The 22,506-nt window shown below is 38.8% G+C and overlaps 1 protein-coding gene across 1 annotated transcript in view; it reads left to right on the top strand.

The window, feature by feature from the left end:
- Nucleotides 1-7,024: 7,024 nt before the first annotated feature.
- The window catches only part of Ptprj (protein tyrosine phosphatase receptor type J), a 56,692-nt gene continuing 41,210 nt past the window's right edge, over nucleotides 7,025-22,506 (top strand). Inside the window, exons 1-4 of the mRNA XM_077797247.1 lie at nucleotides 7,025-7,154; nucleotides 12,769-13,032; nucleotides 18,561-18,824; nucleotides 21,525-21,743. Coding sequence (XP_077653373.1) covers nucleotides 7,025-7,154; nucleotides 12,769-13,032; nucleotides 18,561-18,824; nucleotides 21,525-21,743 — 877 coding nt within the window. The remainder of the gene's footprint in view (nucleotides 7,155-12,768; nucleotides 13,033-18,560; nucleotides 18,825-21,524; nucleotides 21,744-22,506) is intronic.

The raw sequence follows: 22,506 nt of genomic DNA, 5'->3' as shown, positions 1-22,506 counted from the left end.
AGATCCCTGATTTTAAAGAAGGTAAATAGGTCCTTAATCCCCAAAAGTATAAGAACTGCTGGTCTGCAGGTTTTGTATGTTATATAACTAGTTACCTCCTAACGTGGAATAGGTCCATTATTTTCATTGTGATGCAATAATTTTGTTAGTTCTGTAAGGCTATTTGTTATTGATAAAATGCTTGTTCGAAAGCAGTCTGAACAAACCACTGAATTGGGAAATTTTAGGAGTTCCTAGGGAGATTATGTTCATCAGTGGTGTTTTAAAAATTGGTCTCAGTCTCAGGAGACCCCCAAGAGCTTCAGTGGCCACAGTGGTGCTGTTTTTTGGGAACATAGCAGATGGTCCTTGCAGACAAAACCAGTCTACAAAGACTGGAAGGATCCCTATGTTTCAAATGCATACACATTAATGCCTACTCATGAGGACTAAGAATAACGAGAAAGGCCATGATATCACCGAGATACAAAAACAAGTGCTGTTAACTGGATAAAAAGAGATAGAGCTGTATGTTTGAATTCTGAGGAATTCAAAATAACTCCTCTAGTGAACTTCAGAAGATGACAGAGATAGAATTCAACGAAGTGAGTATAGTAATAAGTGACCAGAAATGGGAACTGTAACAGAGAGGTTGAAGTAGTACAGACAAAATCAAACAGAAATCCTGGAGCTGAAAAGTACAGTGACTGAAAGGACCAGTGCCATAGAGAGCACCATCAGCAGAGCTGATAAAGCTGAAGAAAGAATCTAGGAACTTGTATATTGTGAAAATATACAGTGGGAGGAGAGAGAAAGAAGAGATATGAAGAATGCTTTCGGGATTTATGGGATAGCACCCAAAGAGCGAGTGTTCAAGTCATTGGCATTCAAGAGGGAGAAGAAGAATACAAAAGAGTATATGGGCTGGGATTGTGGCTCAGTGATAGAGTGCTTGCATGGCTTGTGTGAGGCACTGGGTTCAATTCTGAGCACCACATATAAATAAATGAATTATATATAAAGGTCCATTGACAACTAAAAAGTATTCAAAAAATAAAAAATTTAGTAATCTTATTTAAATAAATGATAGCATAAAACTTTCCAAACCCGGAAAAAGATATAAATATCAGGGTATAAGAAGAAAAATCTCTATTCATATCGAATCCTAAGAAAGCTACCCCTACACATAATTAATCCATCAAATATAAAAGGTAAAGACAGGATCTTGAAATCTTAAAAGAAGCATATAATATATCATGTAGTTATAATATGACTAGGAGCAGATTTCTCAGCAGAAACTTTACAGTCCATGAGCGAGTGGAATGGCAGATTCAAAGTGCCAAAGTTTAAAAAAAGACCTGAACTGTACTTGAGACCAAGTTGACCTAACGGATGTGTATAGAACGTTCCCTCTAGTAGCTGCAGAATATACATTTTTTTTTCTCAGTTGCATATGGGACATTATCTGGCATAGATCATATGGGCGGTTACTAAAGAAGTCTTAAGAATATAAGAATACTGAAATTATCTCAGGCATCGTTTCTAACCATCACAATATAAAAGTAGACATTAGTAACAAGAATTTTGGAAACTATGGAGTGGGGCTGTAGCTCAGTGGCAGAGCGCTTGCCTAGCATGTATGAGGCACTGAGTTTGATCCTCAGCATCACATAAAAAATAAACAAATAAAATAAAGGCATTCTGTCTATGTAGAAATGCCACACAAACACACACAAAAACACACACAAAAAGAACTTTGGAAATTAGAAGTGTATGGAAACTAAACATTATTCTCTTGTACAATCAGAGGTTCAATAAAAATATTAAAAGGGAAATAAAAAGTTACTGAGAAAAATGAAAATGGAAACACTGCATGCCCTAACCTAATGGATATGGCAAGAAGAGTTCTAAAATGGAGGTTTATGCATCAAATAACTATATCAAAAAAGAAGAAAGAGCTTAACCCGGTGTTTCACCTAAGGAAAATAAGAAAAATAAGAAAATACTGAGCCCAGAGTTAGTAGAGGAAAGAAAATAATAAAGATCAGAGAAAGGAAAAGAAAAAGAAAAAAAACCAAACCAGAAACTAGAAATATAATTCAAAAATCAACAAAAGGAAAAACTTGTTTTTGAAAAGAGGAAACAAAATTGACAAAATAACTCCTATGGCGGAGCTCAGTGAACTTCAGAAGACGACAGAGAAAGAATTCAAAGAAGTGAGTATAGGAACAAGTGACCAGAAAAGTGACTAGAGAAAAAAAGGCTGTGAACTCAGTAAATATCAGATATGAAGGAGACATTACAACTGACACTACAGACATGCAAAGCATAATAAGAGACATCATGAGCCATTATGTGCCAACAGGTGGATAACGCAGAAGATGTGAATGAACCCCTTGACACAAAAATATACAGGTGCATATTTGTATTTAAATGCCCTTTGTTGCAGGAAAGTGTAAGGGGCAAATGAAGAGAAATGAAACTGACATTGTAAGATTTGCTTTTGTACAGCAGACACAGCAGACCTGACACTTACATGTATTTTTCGGATGTATTTTCTTATCTTTGTCCTTGAAAACAACCTATAAACAGCACCCAGTCCTGTGTTTGGCATTGATGCTGTTTCCATCAGTCCAACCAGCGTGGTCCTGACCTGGAAAAACAATGACACAGCTGCTTCTGAGTACACATATGCAGTAAAGAATGAGAGGGACAACGCCTGGAGGATGATTGTAACCAGTAAAACAGAGTGTACCATCACAGGCTTAAGTCCGGGAACTTCATATGAATTCTCCATCACTCCAGGAATAGCCAATGAGACGTGGGGAAGTCCCACGTCCAAAACTGTCACAACAGGTGAGCTCTCTGGCTCCCAGGGGTGATGACGGACTGTTTCTTCTCATTCTGTCTCCCGGAACCTTGTCCATTCAGGTTGCCCGTTGTGATAAGATGGGTGTGCATTTGCTAGAGGAGGAGAACAGCGTGTGTGTTGTGTCAAGCCCAGGAGTTCAGCTGGCCAGACCCTTCAGTATTAAGCTTCTGCGTGTTTTGGGGGAGTTTTAACTATTTCCACCTGTTTTGTTTTCAAAATTTCTTTTGCTATTATTGGTTCATGCCTACTGTTTTGCCAAGACTTAAGGAGCGGAGACTGCTTTAGAAGTATGCTTTGATGATATCAGTAATTATTAGCTTTTAAAGATGTTATTTATTTATTTATCGTGTTCTAATTAGTTATATGAGACAGTAGAATGCACTTTTGACCCATCATACATAAGTGGAGTATAATTTCCCATTCTTCAGGTTGGACCTGATGTAGAATCACACTGGTTGTGTAGTCCTAGATGTACATAAGGTAATAATGCCGGATCCTTTCTACTATCCTCACTTCCCTCTCCCCTCCCTTCACTCTCCTCTACCTAACATAAGGTAAGTCTATTCTTCCCCAGTGCCCCACCCTTAATGTGCATTATCATCTGCATATGAGAGAAAACATTTGGCCTTTGAGTTTTTGGGGTTGGCTTATTTTGCTTAGCATGATATTCTCCAGTTCCATTCATTTACCCGCAAATGATGGAATTTAGTATCTTCAGGAAATCAATGCTGTTTTTGTATTCCCAGGAGTTCCTTTTGTGTGGGAGAGTTTGGTATGCATTGTAGAAAAACATGTGTGTTTCAAATGACAGAAGAGCCTGATGACATTTAGACTTTAGATATATTAGGCAGGTTAGATTATGGCGTAGCTTGGACATCAGTACCCTAAGTCTCTTGTTATAGCTGGAAGTTTAGCTCTTTTCCTTTTTTTTTTTAAGCTGAAAGTAACCCTCCCCCCAAAAAATGAAAAAGTATTTGACAAATGAGCAGGTTTTTTTTTTTTTTTTTTTTTTTTTTGTCCAGGTAAGAAGGGAGAACAGGATCTTTGTTTTCTGGATGTTGAGGCTGGTGTGTGACTCATTGGCTGGTGAAGTGTTTGGAAACCCGGCCTTTGGGTTACAGAACTTGATATTATTCTGTCTGGACATGTAGTAGGCAAATATCAAACCAGTGGCTTTCAGAAATTTTTTTTTAATATTTCTTTTTCAGTTGTAGTTGGACACAATACGTTTGTTTATTTTTATGTGGTGCTGGGATTGAACCCAGGGCCTTTCCTATGCTAGGCGCGTGCACTATCACTGAGCCACTACCCTAGCCACACATATTTTTTTTTTTAAAAGCTAGGAAATTATTTCATTAAAGACAATCTTTTCCAGAAACCCAATGCGTTAAAACAAAAGAAAACTAGAGAAAGGAGCCACAGGGATGAGTGTCTCAGGTATCTTCACAAAAGTATTCTGGAGCTCCCTAGATCCCTGATTTTAAAGAAGGTAAATAGGTCCTTAATCCCCAAAAGTATAAGAACTGCTGGTCTGCAGGTTTTGTATGTTATATAACTAGTTACCTCATAACGTGGAATAGGTCCATTATTTTCATTGTGATGCAATAATTTTGTTAGTTCTGTAAGGCTATTTGTTATTGATAAAATGCTTGTTCGAAAGCAGTCTAAACAAACCACTGAATTGGGAAATTTTAGGAGTTCCTAGGGAGATTATGTTCATCAGTGGTGTTTTAAAAATTGGTCTCAGTCTCAGGAGACCCCCAAGAGCTTCAGTGGCCACAGTGGTGCTGTTTTTTGGGAACATAGCAGATGGTCCTTGCAGACAAAACCAGTCTACAAAGACTGGAAGGATCCCTATGTTTCAAATGCATACACATTAATGCCTACTCATGAGGACTAAGAATAACGAGAAAGGCCATGATATCACCGAGATACAAAAACAAGTGCTGTTAACTGGATAAAAAGAGATAGAGCTGTATGTTTGAATTCTGAGGAATTCAAAATAACTCCTCTAGTGAACTTCAGAAGATGACAGAGATAGAATTCAACGAAGTGAGTATAGTAATAAGTGACCAGAAATGGGAACTGTAACAGAGAGGTTGAAGTAGTACAGACAAAATCAAACAGAAATCCTGGAGCTGAAAAGTACAGTGACTGAAAGGACCAGTGCCATAGAGAGCACCATCAGCAGAGCTGATAAAGCTGAAGAAAGAATCTAGGAACTTGTATAATGTGAAAATATACAGTGGGAGGAGAGAGAAAGAAGAGATATGAAGAATGCTTTCGGGATTTATGGGATAGCACCCAAAGAGCGAGTGTTCAAGTCATTGGCATTCAAGAGGGAGAAGAAGAATACAAAAGAGTATATGGGCTGGGATTGTGGCTCAGCGATAGAGTGCTTGCATGGCTTGTGTGAGGCACTGGGTTCAATTCTGAGCACCACATATAAATAAATGAATTATATATAAAGGTCCATTGACAACTAAAAAGTATTCAAAAAATAAAAAATTTAGCAATCTTATTTAAATAAATGATAGCATAAAACTTTCCAAACCCGGAAAAAGATATAAATATCAGGGTATAAGAAGAAAAATCTCTATTCATATCGAATCCTAAGAAAGCTACCCCTACACATAATTAATCCATCAAATATAAAAGGTAAAGACAGGATCTTGAAATCTTAAAAGAAGCATATAATATATCATGTAGTTATAATATGACTAGGAGCAGATTTCTCAGCAGAAACTTTACAGTCCATGAGCGAGTGGAATGGCAGATTCAAAGTGCCAAAGTTTAAAAAAAGACCTGAACTGTACTTGAGACCAAGTTGACCTAACGGATGTGTATAGAACGTTCCCTCTAGTAGCTGCAGAATATACATTTTTTTTTCTCAGTTGCATATGGGACATTATCTGGCATAGATCATATGGGCGGTTACTAAAGAAGTCTTAAGAATATAAGAATACTGAAATTATCTCAGGCATCGTTTCTAACCATCACAATATAAAAGTAGACATTAGTAACAAGAATTTTGGAAACTATGGAGTGGGGCTGTAGCTCAGTGGCAGAGCGCTTGCCTAGCATGTATGAGGCACTGAGTTTGATCCTCAGCATCACATAAAAAATAAACAAATAAAATAAAGGCATTCTGTCTATGTAGAAATGCCACACAAACACACACAAAAACACACACAAAAAGAACTTTGGAAATTAGAAGTGTATGGAAACTAAACATTATTCTCTTGTACAATCAGAGGTTCAATAAAAATATTAAAAGGGAAATAAAAAGTTACTGAGAAAAATGAAAATGGAAACACTGCATGCCCTAACCTAATGGATATGGCAAGAAGAGTTCTAAAATGGAGGTTTATGCATCAAATAACTATATCAAAAAAGAAGAAAGAGCTTAACCCGGTGTTTCACCTAAGGAAAATAAGAAAAATAAGAAAATACTGAGCCCAGAGTTAGTAGAGGAAAGAAAATAATAAAGATCAGAGAAAGGAAAAGAAAAAGAAAAAAAACCAAACCAGAAACTAGAAATATAATTCAAAAATCAACAAAAGGAAAAACTTGTTTTTGAAAAGAGGAAACAAAATTGACAAAATAACTCCTATGGCGGAGCTCAGTGAACTTCAGAAGACGACAGAGAAAGAATTCAAAGAAGTGAGTATAGGAACAAGTGACCAGAAAAGTGACTAGAGAAAAAAAGGCTGTGAACTCAGTAAATATCAGATATGAAGGAGACATTACAACTGACACTACAGACATGCAAAGCATAATAAGAGACATCATGAGCCATTATGTGCCAACAGGTGGATAACGCAGAAGATGTGAATGAACCCCTTGACACAAAAATATACAGGTGCATATTTGTATTTAAATGCCCTTTGTTGCAGGAAAGTGTAAGGGGCAAATGAAGAGAAATGAAACTGACATTGTAAGATTTGCTTTTGTACAGCAGACACAGCAGACCTGACACTTACATGTATTTTTCGGATGTATTTTCTTATCTTTGTCCTTGAAAACAACCTATAAACAGCACCCAGTCCTGTGTTTGGCATTGATGCTGTTTCCATCAGTCCAACCAGCGTGGTCCTGACCTGGAAAAACAATGACACAGCTGCTTCTGAGTACACATATGCAGTAAAGAATGAGAGGGACAACGCCTGGAGGATGATTGTAACCAGTAAAACAGAGTGTACCATCACAGGCTTAAGTCCGGGAACTTCATATGAATTCTCCATCACTCCAGGAATAGCCAATGAGACGTGGGGAAGTCCCACGTCCAAAACTGTCACAACAGGTGAGCTCTCTGGCTCCCAGGGGTGATGACGGACTGTTTCTTCTCATTCTGTCTCCCGGAACCTTGTCCATTCAGGTTGCCCGTTGTGATAAGATGGGTGTGCATTTGCTAGAGGAGGAGAACAGCGTGTGTGTTGTGTCAAGCCCAGGAGTTCAGCTGGCCAGACCCTTCAGTATTAAGCTTCTGCGTGTTTTGGGGAGTTTTAACTATTTCCACCTGTTTTGTTTTCAAAATTTCTTTTGCTATTATTGGTTCATGCCTACTGTTTTGCCAAGACTTAAGGAGCGGAGACTGCTTTAGAAGTATGCTTTGATGATATCAGTAATTATTAGCTTTTAAAGATGTTATTTATTTATTTATCGTGTTCTAATTAGTTATATGAGACAGTAGAATGCACTTTTGACCCATCATACATAAGTGGAGTATAATTTCCCATTCTTCAGGTTGGACCTGATGTAGAATCACACTGGTTGTGTAGTCCTAGATGTACATAAGGTAATAATGCCGGATCCTTTCTACTATCCTCACTTCCCTCTCCCCTCCCTTCACTCTCCTCTACCTAACATAAGGTAAGTCTATTCTTCCCCAGTGCCCCACCCTTAATGTGCATTATCATCTGCATATGAGAGAAAACATTTGGCCTTTGAGTTTTTGGGGTTGGCTTATTTTGCTTAGCATGATATTCTCCAGTTCCATTCATTTACCCGCAAATGATGGAATTTAGTATCTTCAGGAAATCAATGCTGTTTTTGTATTCCCAGGAGTTCCTTTTGTGTGGGAGAGTTTGGTATGCATTGTAGAAAAACGTGTGTTTCAAATGACAGAAGAGCCTGATGACATTTAGACTTTAGATATATTAGGCAGGTTAGATTATGGCGTAGCTTGGACATCAGTACCCTAAGTCTCTTGTTATAGCTGGAAGTTTAGCTCTTTTCCTTTTTTTTTAAGCTGAAAGTAACCCCCCCCCTAAGGAAAATTAAAAAATATTTGACAAATGAGTTGGTTTTTGTGTGTGTGTGTGTGTGTCCAGGTAAGAAGTGCGAACAGTGTCTTTGTTTGTTTTCTGGATGTTGAGGCTGGTGTGTGACTCATTGGCTGGTGACGTGCTTGGAAACCAGGCCTTTGGGTTACACAACTTGATATTATTCTCTCTGGACATGTAATAGGCGAATATGGAACCAGTGGCCTTCAGCATTTGTTTTTAATATTTCTTTTTTAGTTGTAGTTGGACACAGTAGGTTTGTTTATTTTTATGTTGTGCTGGGATTGAACCCAGGGCCTTTCCTATGCTAGGCGCATGCTCTATCACTGAGCCACAACCCTAGCCACACATTTTTTTTTTAAAGCTAGGAAATTATTACAGTAAACAAAATCTATTCCAGAAACTCCATGTGTTAAAACAAAAGAAAACTAGAGAAAGGATACAAATGGTGAGTGTCTCATGTATCTTCACAAAAATATTCTGGAGCTCCCTAGATTTCTGAGTTTAAAAACGGTACATGGGTCTTTAGTCCAAAAATGTATAAGAACTGCTGGTCTGCAGGTTTTGTAAGTTATATAACTAGTTACCTCATAATGTGGAATAGGTCGATTGTTTTTATTGTGATGCAATAATTTTGTTAATTCTGTAAGGCTATTTGGTATTGATAACATGCTTGTTCGAAAGCAGTTGAAAGAAACTAGTGAAATGTTCCTAGGGCAATTAGGGAAATTTTAGGAGTTCCTAGGGAGATTATGTTCATCAGAGGTGTTTTAAAATTGATCTCAGTCTTTGGAGACCCCCAAGTGCTTCAGTGGCCACAGGGGTGCTGGTTTTGGGGAACAAAGCAGATGGTCCTTGCAGTCAAAACCAGTCTACAAAGACTGGAATGACCCCTATGTTTCAAATGCATACACATTAATGTATAATCAGGAGGACTAAGAATAATGAGAAAGGCCATGATATCACCCGAGATACAATAACAAATGCTATTAAGTTGTTAAATAGAGATAGAGATGTATGTTTGAATTTTGAGGAATTCAAAGTAACTCCTCTAGGGAAACCCAGTGAACTTCAGAAGACGACCGAGACAGAATTCAAAGAAATGAGTATAGTAATAATTGACCATATATGGGAACTGTAACAGATAGGTTGAAAGAGTACCGAAAAAATCAAACAGAAATCCTGGAGCTGAAAAATACAGTGACTGAAAGGACCAGTGCCATAGAGAGCACCATCAACAGAGCTGATAAAGCTGAAAAAATAATCTAGGAACTTGTATATTGTGAAAATATACCGTGCGAGGAGAGAGAAAGAAAAGGTACGAAGAATGCTTTCGGGATTCAAGGGATAACACTAAAGAGCAAGTGTTCAAGTCATTGGCATTCAAGAGGGAGAAGAAGAATACAAAAGAGTATGCCTGGGACTGTCGCTCAATGATAGAGTGCTTGCATGGCTTGTGTGAGCCACTGGGTTCAATTCTGAGCACCACATATAAATAAGTAAATTTAAAAATAAAGGGCCAATGACAACTGAAAATATTCAAAAAATAAAAAATTCAAAGCTTATTTAAATAAATGATAGCATGGAAGTTTCCAAACCTGGTAAAATATATAAATATCAAGATATAAGAAGAAAATTCTCCATTTATGTTGAATCCTAATAAAGCTGTCCCTACACATAATTAATCCATCAAATATAAAAGGCAAAGACAGGATCTTGAAATCTCAAAAGAAAAGAAGGAAATAATATATCCTGTATTTATAATATGACTTGGAGCAGATTTCTCAGCAGAAACTTTACAGTTCATAAGCAAGTGGAATGATAGATTAAAAGTGCCAAAGTTTAATAAAAGACCTGAGTTGTACTTGAGACCAAGTTGACCTAAGGGATGTGTATAGAATGTTTCCTCTAGTAGGTGTAGAATATACATTTTTCTCAGTTGTATATGGGATATTATGTGGCATAGATCATATGGGAGGTTGCTAATCAAGTCTTAACAATATAAGAATCCTAAAATTATCTCAGGCATCTTTTCTAACCATCACAGTATAAAAGTGGAGATTTAGTAACAAGAATTTTGAAAACTATGTTGGTGGGGCTGTAGCTCAGTGACAGAGCACTTGGCTAGCATGCATGAGGCACTGAGTTTGATCTTCAGAATCACATAAATAAATAAAAGAAAGGCATTTTGTCTATGTAGAACTACAAAAAATGAACTTTCGAAATTAGAAGTGTATGGAAACTAAACATTATTCTTTTGTGCAATCAGAGGTTCAATAAAAAAAGGGAAAGTAAAAAATTACTGAGGAAAATGACCGTGGAAATATCACATGCCGAAACCTATGGGATATGGCCAGAAGAGTTTTATGAGGGAGGTTTATGCATCAAATAACTATATCAAAATGAAGAAAGATGTTAACAAGTCTTGCACGTAAGGAACAAGAAAAATAAGAAATACTGAGGTCAGAATTAGTATAGGAAAGGAAATAATAAAGACCAGAGAAAGAAAAAAATAGATACAAACTAGAAATATAACTAAAAAATCAACGAAAGGACGATTTTGTTTTTTGAAAAGACAAAATTGACAAATTTTTAGCTAGAGTGAAAAAAAGTGTGAACTCACTAAATATCAGAAATGATGGAGACATTACAACTGACACTACAGACATGCAAAGCATAATAAGAAACATGATGAACCATTATGTGCCAATAGGTTGGATAAAGCAGAAGATATGAATAAATTCCTTGACACAAAAATCAACCAAGATTGAAATGTGAAGAGAGAAAATCTAAACAAATCACCAGTGAATAAGGAAACTGAATGAGTGATAAAACATTTCCCATTCAAAGAAAGGCCCAGGACCTGATCGCCTCACTATGGAATTCTATTAATTATTCAAAAAGAACTAATATCAATTTATCTAAATTTTTTTCCCAAAACAATCAAAGAGGAGAGAATATTTTCAAAAGTGTTTTTACGAGGACAGCATTCAATCTGATACAGAAACCAGACAAGGACAGCAACAGCAACAAGAATCTTTCGAGACAGGATTCCCAGTGAACCCAGGTGCAGAAATCCTTAACCAAATGCTGGAAGCTGGATTCAAGAGTAGAGTTAAAAGACCATTCAACTGGGATGAAGTGGGATTCATTCCAGGGAGGCAAGGATGGTGCAGTGGTGTCTGTCAGTCAGTTATCCTGATATCTCACATGAACAGGCTGAAGGATGATAGTAAATGTAGGAAATAGAGTTTGAAACAAACAAGAAACCCATTTTTTTCTTTTCTAAATTATCGAAACTTATGAATATGTTTCCCAGACCTTCCCAGATTCCCCTGAATGAGTGAACAAAATTTCTTTCTCAATGAAAATGGTGCCCTAGCACAGTGTGGGGGAGGCGACCGGCCCCCAAAGAGGGTGCTGCTGTTCTTGCTCCCTCCGCCCCTGCAGCTGTTCTTGTTTTCTCATGATCCTCCTCACCATCATCATCTGAATGTAAAGGGCAGCACCCCAGTGATCATCTGCCAAAACTGCTTCTCTGACACTGGCATTTGTTGCTTTAGAAAAAGGAAACTTCATGTCATGAAACTTTTGGAATCGTGGTCCCTGAGATGATTCCTGCTCATTCCATTTTCCCGTCTCTTATTACCTTTTTTTCCCTTTTTCACTGATTGGATAAATATTCTCACCTCCTATGAGCCAGATGAGGTGCCTTCTCCATGCTCATGCCAAGATGGTGTGACTTGGAAAGTCCCTGCTCATTTGGGGTCAGTTAGAAGCTCCTTGAGGGTAAAGGCCACATCATCTGTGTTTTATGTGGTTTCTGGTTGTTACTCTTTAATGTTGAATATCATTAAGATGCACACATGTAATGATGTTAATAACCATGTTAGTTTATGATTCTGTTAGTTTATGATTCTGTACATCTGCAATTTTATAGATGGTGAAAGTGATGTTGGGTAGATGAGATGACTGAGCAAATTACAAGGCTAGTGACTAGCATGATGGCGTCTTAGCCCAGAGTTCTAAATGTCCACGTCTGGTGTCTTGTTCTTCATGTTATGGTGGCCAGTAGTAATCATTTGCATTTGATGGTGTGTTAGGCCTGTCAACAGGGGCACCAGAGAGTGAGTGTTTCAAGAAACAGATTGCAGGTGACGCAGCTAACAGGTGGAGCAAGTCTTTAAATCCAGATTGGGATCCCAAAGCTGCTCTTACGTCTGAGCTTTTTTGTGATGTCAAGGTTTGGCAAAATGGTTACCACCTGCTTCTGCATCCTATGCCATCTCTCTACATGCAGAGTTTCCTGGGAGAGAGACTCATTTTCCCTCGTAAATCTCTTTTTTGTATCCACTGCTAGACAGAGTTAACCCTGAGTTCAAGTCACAGACAACAAGGTCAAAATGAGTTTTGCCACATTCTAAAGCCTCTGTTTGAGGGACACATGCTCATACAGGTGCATATATGTGTTTAAATGCGTTTTGTTGCAGGAAAGTCTAAGGGGCAAATGAAAAGAAATGAAACTGTCAGTATAAGATTTGCTTTTGTATAGTAGACTCAGCAGACCTGACACTTTCATGTATTTTTCTAATGTATTTTTTTTCTTTTTTCTTGAAAACGACCTATAAACAGCACCCAGTCCTGTGTTTGACATTGATGCACTTTCCATCAGTCCAACCAGCGTGGTCCTAACCTGGAAAAACAATGACACAGCTGCTTCTGAGTACACGTATGCAGTAAAGAATGAGAGGGACAACGCCTGGAGGATGATTGTAACAAATAAAACAGAGTTTAACATCACAGGCTTAAGTCCAGGAACTTCATATGAATTCTCCATCACTCCAGGAATAGCCAATGAGACGTGGGGAAGTCCCACGTCCAAAACTGTCACAACAGGTGAGCTCTCTGGCTCCCAGGGGTGATGACGGACTGTTTCTTCTCATTCTGTCTCCCGGAACCTTGTCCATTCAGGTTGCCCGTTGTGATAAGATGGGTGTGCATTTGCTAGAGGAGGAGAACAGCGTGTGTGTTGTGTCAAGCCCAGGAGTTCAGCTGGCCAGACCCTTCAGTATTAAGCTTCTGTGTGTTTTGGGGAGTTGTAACTATTTCCACCTGTTTTGTTTTCAGAATTTCTTTTGCTATTATTGGTTCATGCCTACTGTTTTGCCAAGACTTAAGGAGCGGAGACTGCTTTAGAAGTATGCTTTGATGATATCAGTAATTATTAGCCTTTAAAGATGTTATTTATTTATTTATTATGTTCTAATTAGTTATATGAGACAGTAGAATGCACTTTTGACCCATCATACATAAGTGGAGTATAATTTCCCATTCTTCAGGTTGGACCTGATGTAGAATCACACTGGTTGTGTAGTCCTAGATGTACATAAGGTAATAATGCCGGATCCTTTCTACTATCCTTCCTTCCCTCTCCCCTCCCTTCACTCTCCTCTACCTAATGTCAGGTAAGTCTATTCTTCCCCAGTGCCCCACCCTTAATGTGCATTAGCATCTGCATATGAGAGAAAACATTTGGCCTTTGAGTTTTTGGGGTTGGCTTAGTTTGCTTAGCATGATATTCTCCAGTTTTATCCATTCTCCTGCAAAATTTTCGTCCTTTGTATCCTTAGGAAATCAGTGCTGTGTTTCTATTCCCAGGAGTTTCTTTTGTGTGGGAGAGTTTGGTATGCATTGTAGAAAACATGTGTGTTTCAAATGACAGAAGAGCCTGATGGCATTCAGACTTTAAATAATTTTAAGCAGTTTTCGTGATTGTGTAGTTGGATATTGGTACCCTAAACCTCCTGTTATAGCTGGAAGTTTAGCTCTTTTCCTTTTTTTTAAAGCTGAACGTACCCCCCAATATAAAAAGTTATTTGACAAATGAGCTCCCCTTTCTCCCCTACTTCCCAGTTAAGAAGGGAAAACAGACCCTTGTTGGTTTTCTTGTTATTGAGGGTGGTGTGTGATTTCATTGGCTGGTGAAGGCCGTGGAAACCTGGCCTTTGGGTTTCATAACTTGAAGTCAGCTCTATCTAGTATAGTATCCTATCTGGACATGGAATATGCAAGTATCAAACCAGTGGCCTTCAGCATTTTTTGTTTTTTAAAGCTAGGAAATTATTTCATTAAACAAATCTTGCACAGAAACCCAATGTGTTAAAACAAAAGAAAACTGGAGAAAGTAGCCACAGGGATGAGTGTCTCAGGTATCTTCACAAAAATATTCTGGAGCTCCCTAGATCCCTGATTTTGAAGAGGGTAAAAAGGTCCTTAATCCAAAAAAGTATAAGAACTGCTGGTCTGCAGGTTTTGTAAGCTGTATGACTAGTTACCTAATAATGTTGAATAGGTCGATTATTTTAATTGTGATGCAATAATTTTGTTAGTTCTATGAGGCTATTTGGTATTGATAAAATTATTCTTTGAAAACAGTTTAAACAAACTACCGAATTGTTCCTAGGGTAAGATAAGGAAATTTCATGTGTTCCTAAGGAGATTATGTTCATCAGTGGTGTTTTAAAATTGGTCTCAGTCTGAGGACACCTCAAGTGCTTCAGTGGCCACAGTGGTGCTGGGCATTGGGAACATAGCAGCTGGTCCTTAAGACAAAACCAGTCTACAAAGACTGGAATGATCCCTATATTTCAAATGCATTGATATTAATGTCTAGTGACAAGAACTAAGAATAATGAGAAAGGCCACGATATCACCAGAGATACAGTTGCTAGCAACTGGACAAAAAGAGATAGAAATGCATGTTTGAATTCTGAGGAATTCAAAATAACTCCTGGGGAAGCCCAGTGAACTTCAGAAGAGGACAGAGAAAGAATTCAAAGAAGTGAGTATGGTAATAAACGACCGGAAATGGGAACTGTACACAAAGGTTGAACTAGTACAGACAAAATCAAACAGAAATCCTGGAGCTGAAAAATACAGTGACTGAAAGGATCAGTGCCTTAGACAGCACCATCAGCAGAGCTGATAAAGCTGAAGAAAGAATCTAGGAACTTGAAGAGAACTTATTTGAAAATATACAGTGGGAGGAGAGAGAAAGAGAGAGAAAAGTTATGAAGAATGCTTTCGGGATTTATGGAATGGCATTTAAAGAGTAAGTGTTTGAGTCATTGGAATTCAAGAGGTTGAAGAAGAATACAAAAAAGTATGGGCTGGGGTTTTGACTCAGTGGTAGAGTGCTTACACGGCTTGTGTGAGGCACTGGGTTCTATTCTGAGCACCACATATAAACGAATAAAAAAAATAAAAGTCCATTGACAACTAAAAAATATTTTAAAATATACAAAAATTTAGAAAGCTTATTTAAATAAATGATAGCATAAAACTTTCCAAACCTGGAAAAAGATATAACTATCAGGGTATAAGAAGTAGAAAAATCTCCACTCATATTGAATCCTAATAAAGCTACCTCTACACATTATAATTATTCCATCAAATATCAAAGGCAAAGACATTATCTTGAAATCTTAAAGGAAAAGAAGCAAATAATATATCATGTAGTTACAATATGACCAGGAGCAGATTTCTCAGCAGAAACTTTACAGTCCATGAGCCAGTGGAATGATAGATTAAAAGTGCCAAAGTTTAAAAAGAGACCTGAATTGTACTTGAGACCAAGTTGACCTAACAGATGTGTATAGAACATTCTCTCTAGTAGCTGCAGAATATCTATTTTTCTCAGTTGCATATGGGACATTGTCTGGCATAGATCATATGGGAGGTCACAAAACAAGTCTTAACGATATAAGAGTACTGAAGTTATCTCATTTATCTTCTGTAACCATCCAATATACTAGTAGACATTAATAACAGGAACTTTGGAAACTAAGGATGGGGCTGTAGCTCAGTGACAGAGCAGTTGCGTAGCATGCATGAGGCAGTGAGTTTGATCCTTAGCATTACATAAAAAAAATAAACAAATAAAATAAAGGTCCATGTAGAACTACAAAAAAAAAAAAAGAACTTTGGAAACTTTAATAGTGTTTGGAAAGTGAACATTATTCTCTTGTACAATCAGAGGTTTAATAAAAATATTAAGAGGGAAACTAAAAAATTACTGAGAAAAATGACAGTGGAAACATCACATGCCCAAACCTATGGGATATGGCAAGAAGAGTTCTACGAGGGAGGTTTATGCATCAAATAACTATATCGAAAAGGAAGAAAGATCTTAACCCTGTGTTGCACCTAAGGAACTAGAAAAATAAGAAAATACTGAGCCCAACATTAGTGGAGGAAAGGAAATAATAAAGATCAAAGAAAGAAAGAAAAAAACAGCAGTCCAGAAACTAGAAATATAATTCAAAAATCAATAAAAGGAAGAACTTGTTTTTTGAAAAGACAAACAAAATTGACAAAATAACTCCTCTAGGGAAGCCCAGTGAACTTCAGAAGATGACAGAGAAAGAATTCAAAGAAGTCAGTATAGTAATAATTGACCAGAAAAGTGACTAGAGAAAAAAAGACTGAGGATTCACTAAATATCAGAAATGAAGGAGAATTACACCTGACACCACAGACATGCAAAGCATAAAAAGAGACATCATGAGCCATTATGTGCCAACAGGTGGATAACCCAGAAGATATGAATAAATTCCTTGACACAGAAACCAACCAAGATTGAAGTGGGAAGAGAGAAAATCGAAACAGATCACCTGTGAATAAGGAAACTGAATCAGTGATAAAACATTTCCCATTAAAAGAAAGGCCCAGGACCTGATGGCCTCACTGTGGAATTCTATCTACTATTTAAAAAATAATTAATATCATTTTATCTAAATTTTTTTCCTCAAAACAATCAAAGAGGAGAGAATATTTTCAAAAGTGTTTTTACGAGGACAGCATTCAACCTGATACAGAAACCAGACAAGGACAGCAACGGCAACAAGAAGCCTGTGAGCCAGGATTCCCAGGGAACCCAGGTGCAGAAATCCTTAACCGAATGCTGGAAGCTGGATTCAAGAGTAGAGTTAAAAGACCATTCAACTGTGATGAAGTGGGATTCATTCCAGGGAGGCAAGGATGGTGCAGTGGTATTACCCCGATATCTCACATCGACAGGATGAAGGATGATAGCAAATGTAGGAAATAGAGTTTGAAACAAACAAGAAACCCATTTCTTTCTTTTCTGAAGTATTGAAACTTATGAATCTCGTTCCCAGACCTTCCCAGACTCCCCTAAATGAGTGAACAAAATTTCTTTCTCCTTGAAAATTGTGCCCTAGCACAGTGTGGGGGAGATGACCAACCCCCAAAGAAGGTACCTCCGCCCCTGCAGCTGTTCTTGTTTTCTCATGATCCTCCTCACCATCATCATCTGAATGTAAAGGGCAACACCCCAGTGATCATCTGCCAAAACTGCTTCTGGGACACTTGCATTTGTTGCTTTAGAAAGGATACTTCATGTCATGAAACTTTGAATTGTGGTCCCTGACATGATTCCTGCTTGTTCCATTTTTTTCTTCTTTTTATCACCTCTCCTGCCCTTTTTCACTGATTGGATAAATATTCTCACCTCCTATGAGCCAGATGAGGTGCCTTCTCCATGCTCATGCCAAGATGGTGTGACTTGGAAAGTCCCTGCTCATTTGGGGTCAGTTAGAAGCTCCTTGAGGGTAAGGGCCACATCATCTGTGTTTATGTGGTTTCTGGTTTTTACTCCTTACTGTTATAAACATGACGGCTTCTGTTAGTTTATGATTCTGTACATCTGCAATTTTATAGATGGTGAAAGCGATGTTGGGTAGATGAGACGACTCTGAGCAAATTATAAGGCTAGTGACTAACAGGATGGCGTCTTAGCCCAGAGTTCTAAATGTCCAAGTCTAGTGTCTTGTTTCCATGTTATGGTGGCCAGTAGTAATCATTTGCATTTGGTGGTGAACAGGGGAACCAGAGAGTGTTTCAAGGGACAGATTGCAGGTGATGCAGCTAACAAGTGGAGCAGGTCTTTAAGTCCAGATTGGGATTCCTAGAGCTGCTCTTATGTCTGAGCTTCCTTGTGATGTCAGGGTTTGGCAAAATGATTACCACATGCTTCTGTATTCTATACCATCTCTCTATGTGCAGAGTTTCCAGAGAATTGGGAGACAGACTCATTTTGCCTCTTTTATCTCTTTTTGTATCTGCTGCTAGACAGAATTAACCCTAAGTTCAAGTCATAGACAACAAGGTCAACCTCTATGAGTTTTGCCTCATTTTAAAGCCTCCGTTTCAGGGACACATGCTCATACATGTGCATATGTGTGTTTAAATGCCTTTTGTTGCAGGAAAGCCTAAGGGGCAAATGAAGAGAAATGAAACTGTCATTGTAAGATTTGCTTTTTATACTAGACACAGCAGACCTGACACATGTATTTTTCTAATGTATTTTTTTTTCTTTTTCCTTGAAAACAACCTATAAACAGCACCCAGTCCTGTGTTTGGCATTGATGCTGTTTCCATGAGTCCAACCAGCGTGGTCCTAACCTGGAAAAACAATGATACAGCTGCTTCCGAGTACATGTATGCAGTAAAGAATGAGAGGGACAACGATTGGAGGATGACTGGAAGAAATGAAACAGAGTGTACCATCACAGGCCTAAGTCCAGGAACTTCATATGAATTCTCCATCACTCCAGGAATAGCCAATGAGACGTGGGGAAGTCCCACGTCCAAAACTGTCACAACAGGTGAGCTCTCTGGCTCCCAGGGGTGATGACGGACTGTTTCTTCTCATTCTGTCTCCTGGAACCCTGTCCATTCAGGTTGCCAGTTGTGATAAGATGGGTGTGCATTTGCTAGAGGAGGAGAACAGGGTGTGTGTTGTGTCAAGCCCAGGAGTTCAGCTGGCCAGACCCTTCAGTGTTAAGCTTCTGCATGTTTTGGGGGAGTTTTAACTATTTCCACCTGTTTTGTTTTCAAAATTTCTTTTGCTATTATTGGTTCATGCCTACTGTTTTGCCAAGACTTAAGGAGCGGAGACTGCTTTAGAAGTATGCTTTGATGATATCAGTAATTATTAGCCTTTAAAGATGTTCTTTCTTTATTTATTATGTTCTAATTAGTTATATGAGACAGTAGAATGCACTTTTGACCCATCATACATAAGTGGAGTATAATTTCCCATTCTTCAGGTTGGACATGATGTAGAATCACACTGGTTGTGTAGTCATATATGTACATGAGGTAATAATGCCGGATGCTTTCTACTATCCTTCCTTCCCTCTCCCCTCCCTTCACTCTCCTCTACCTAATGTAAGGTGAGTCTATTCTTCCCCAGTGCCCCACCCTTAATGTGCATTAGCATCTGCATATGAGAGAAAACATTTGGCCTTTGAGTTTTTGGGGTTGGCTTATTTTGCTGAGCATGATATTCTCCAGTTCCATTCATTTACCCGCAAATGATGGAATTTTGTATCTTCAGGAAATCAATGCTGTTTTTGTAATCCCAGGAGTTCCTTTTGTGTGGGAGAGTTTGGTATGCATTGTAGAAAACCTGTGTGTTTCAAATGACAGAAGAGCCTGATGACATTTAGACTTTAGATAATATTAGGCAGGTTAGATTATGGTGTAGCTTATATACCAGTACTGTAAGGCTCCTGTTATAGCTGGAAATTTAATTTTTTTTCTTTTTTATCTCTTAAGGTAAGAAGGGAAAACAGGCCCTTTGTTGGTTTTCTGGATGTTGAGGCTGGTGTGTGATCTCATTGGCTGGTGAAGGCTGTGGAAACCTGGCCTTTGGGTCCCACAACTTGAATTCAGCTAGATCTAGTATAATATCCTATCTGGACATGGAATAGGCAAATATGAAAACAGTGGCTTTCAGCATTTTTGTTTTTAAAGATGGGAAGCCATTTCATTAAACAAAATCTTGCCCAGAAACCACATATGTGAAAATAAAACAAAACCGGAGAAAGGAGCTACAGGGATGGGTGTCTCAGTTACCTCACAAAAATGTCCTAGAGCTTCTCAGAGCACAATTGTAGGGGGATAACAAGCCCACATTACAGGTTTTCTTTGTTGCCTTGTAAAAGACAGGTGGAAAGGAGAGCAGAGGATCAATAGAGGAGATGAATAAGAGAAAAGCACGTAGAATGATGGAGAAGGAATGATGGAAGGTGGCAGGAAGCACCTGGCAGAGGAGCTGAGTATTCTGGTGTCAGTGCAGAGCACATCAGCTGCTGTGGATCTAGCACCTACTGTGTGCAGAGCTGTCCTTAATTGATTAGCTTGTCCTCATAGTAGCCCAAAGAGCTACATCTGAAAAAACTAAATGTAGAGAAGTTAAAGTTTCTTCCAAGATACCAGAGTTTCCAATATCAGGTGATGGAATTGGAGCCCAGGGAACCTGTCTGCAGTCCACTGTGGTACCACGACGCACATAATAGGCAGCCAGAGTCCTTAAGCTGAGTGGTTTACTAGTGTTACATTTCTTAATACTAGTAGTGCAAAAGAGTGCTGGGGGTGTAGCTCAGTGGTAGAGCTCTTGCCTAGCATGAGTGGGGCCCAGGTTACATCCCTAGCACACACCACACATACACACACACACACACACACACACACGTACGCACCTGAGTGATCTGGCTTAGAAATCTTAGAAGTCTTTGCATGAGGGATATTTAAGGTGAGGAAGGAAATCAGAGAGCAGACCACCTTGCTACAGGGCTGGAGAGGGCCAGTGTCTCTATGTGGAGCCGCCTGCAGACCTCTGGTTAAGTGTTTTCCTCTATGTGCAATATTGCCTGCGAGTTTATGGATTCTACTTTCCCCACTGTCACCAATAATGTGTGTTCTTGAGCAAGCCACCCTGCCTCTCTGGGTCTTTTTTTCATCTCAAAAGTGGAGTAGATGTCATGTTAGAGGCAATGGTTTGATTTATGTCACTGTCAGCCAAATAAGGTAGTGGAAGGACAGATGAGTGTATGGTGTACATAGATAGACTTTTGGACCATCCCCTCAGGGGTTAGAATACAGGATGTGCTCCTTAACCTAAGTGCCTTGGTACTATAAAATGATGCTATGTGCCTTATCTTGAATTGAGACCATTAGACATAGGAAATAATCATTTTATTTGAACCTTTATTGTTAGTGTCTAAAACAAACATAATTAAATGCTGCTGTTTAAAGGGACATTTTAAAGAAGAATTTCCAATCCTCATTGGGGTTAGTGTCGAGGGATTGTATAGATCCTAGACAATTTTGATCTTAAGGTTTACTCTTCCTTCTTTCTATATAATGTCCTTTTACCTCTCCTGTGAAATGATGAATATGTGCTGGATCCCGGTATAAAAAAAGTGTTTTAGTGGGTCACATCGAAACGTCAGTGACTTAATGAAAGATGATTGCAGATATCTTGGTCCAGTAATGTCCACTGTGTGTTTTTAAAATAGAGCCTCGTCCAGTGTCTGGGCTTCGTGTTACCTTCATGGGTGTGAGGCTGCTTGCTCTTACCTGGATCAAGGACAACGGTACTGAGTCTTACCAGATTCTCCTTGAAACCAATGGAAGTCAGACAGAGATGACCAGAGACTTGGCCATCAATATTTCGGTCCTGAAGCCGGGGTTTCCGCTTCGTCCAGAATCAAACGAGACACAAGGAGACACCCTGGGTATGGAAAGTGACTGGGGGAAGTTGTGAAAGTGTGCCTCCTAGTTTTGTCTTTCAGCAATGTTTTATTTAAAAAACATGATTCTTATATTGGTAGAGGGTTTCACGGTTTGTAGAGGGCTTTCCCACCACACTTTAGTTTGATCCAATTCCTTTATGAAGAAAGGAAAGATTGTTCTTATTTTACAGGTGAATTGGGGTTCAGAAAGCAGTGGGTCTTCAAACTTCTGGGCTCTGCCATCCATGAAAGGAGGCGGACCTCTTAGCTTTTTATTTTTCACTGGAACAAGTAACAGGTGGATTAACCCAAGTAGAGCTAGAGCTATAAAGTTGGTGTTAGGATTCTCTACTGCAAGTGATAGACAGAAATCAGACTTTGGAGAGTGATTTATAGTGTGTGTGTGTTTCCCCACCTCAGGCAGCAAGGCCTTAAAGAAAGATGGGGGGCATTTCTCCTCTCTTCTTCCTTCTGTTTGGCAGCTTCTTGTCAGAGGGCCCCTTCCACACACTCAGGGAGTAGTGGCCACCAGGCCTCCCTGTTTTGTACCCTGCATCTCCCCTACCCACTGCGGTCCAGGGAGGCATTCCCCGAGTGGGCTTTGGTTAGCAAAATCTGAATCATGGACCGTCTCTGGAAGATCATGTTGGAATGGGAGAAGAAAAATGTCCCAAAGAAGAGAGAATGGTCCAAAATAGCGAACTTGAGAGAGAAGCACAAAATATCTGGGGTGTTCCTGGGATAACAGCACAAAGTAAAATATCCA

This window comes from Urocitellus parryii, chromosome 4 (assembly GCF_045843805.1).
Source record: "Urocitellus parryii isolate mUroPar1 chromosome 4, mUroPar1.hap1, whole genome shotgun sequence".
Classification (NCBI taxonomy): Eukaryota; Metazoa; Chordata; class Mammalia; order Rodentia; family Sciuridae; genus Urocitellus; species Urocitellus parryii.
Note: the sequence above shows the minus strand (reverse complement) of the source record. Positions and strands in the feature narration are given on the sequence as shown.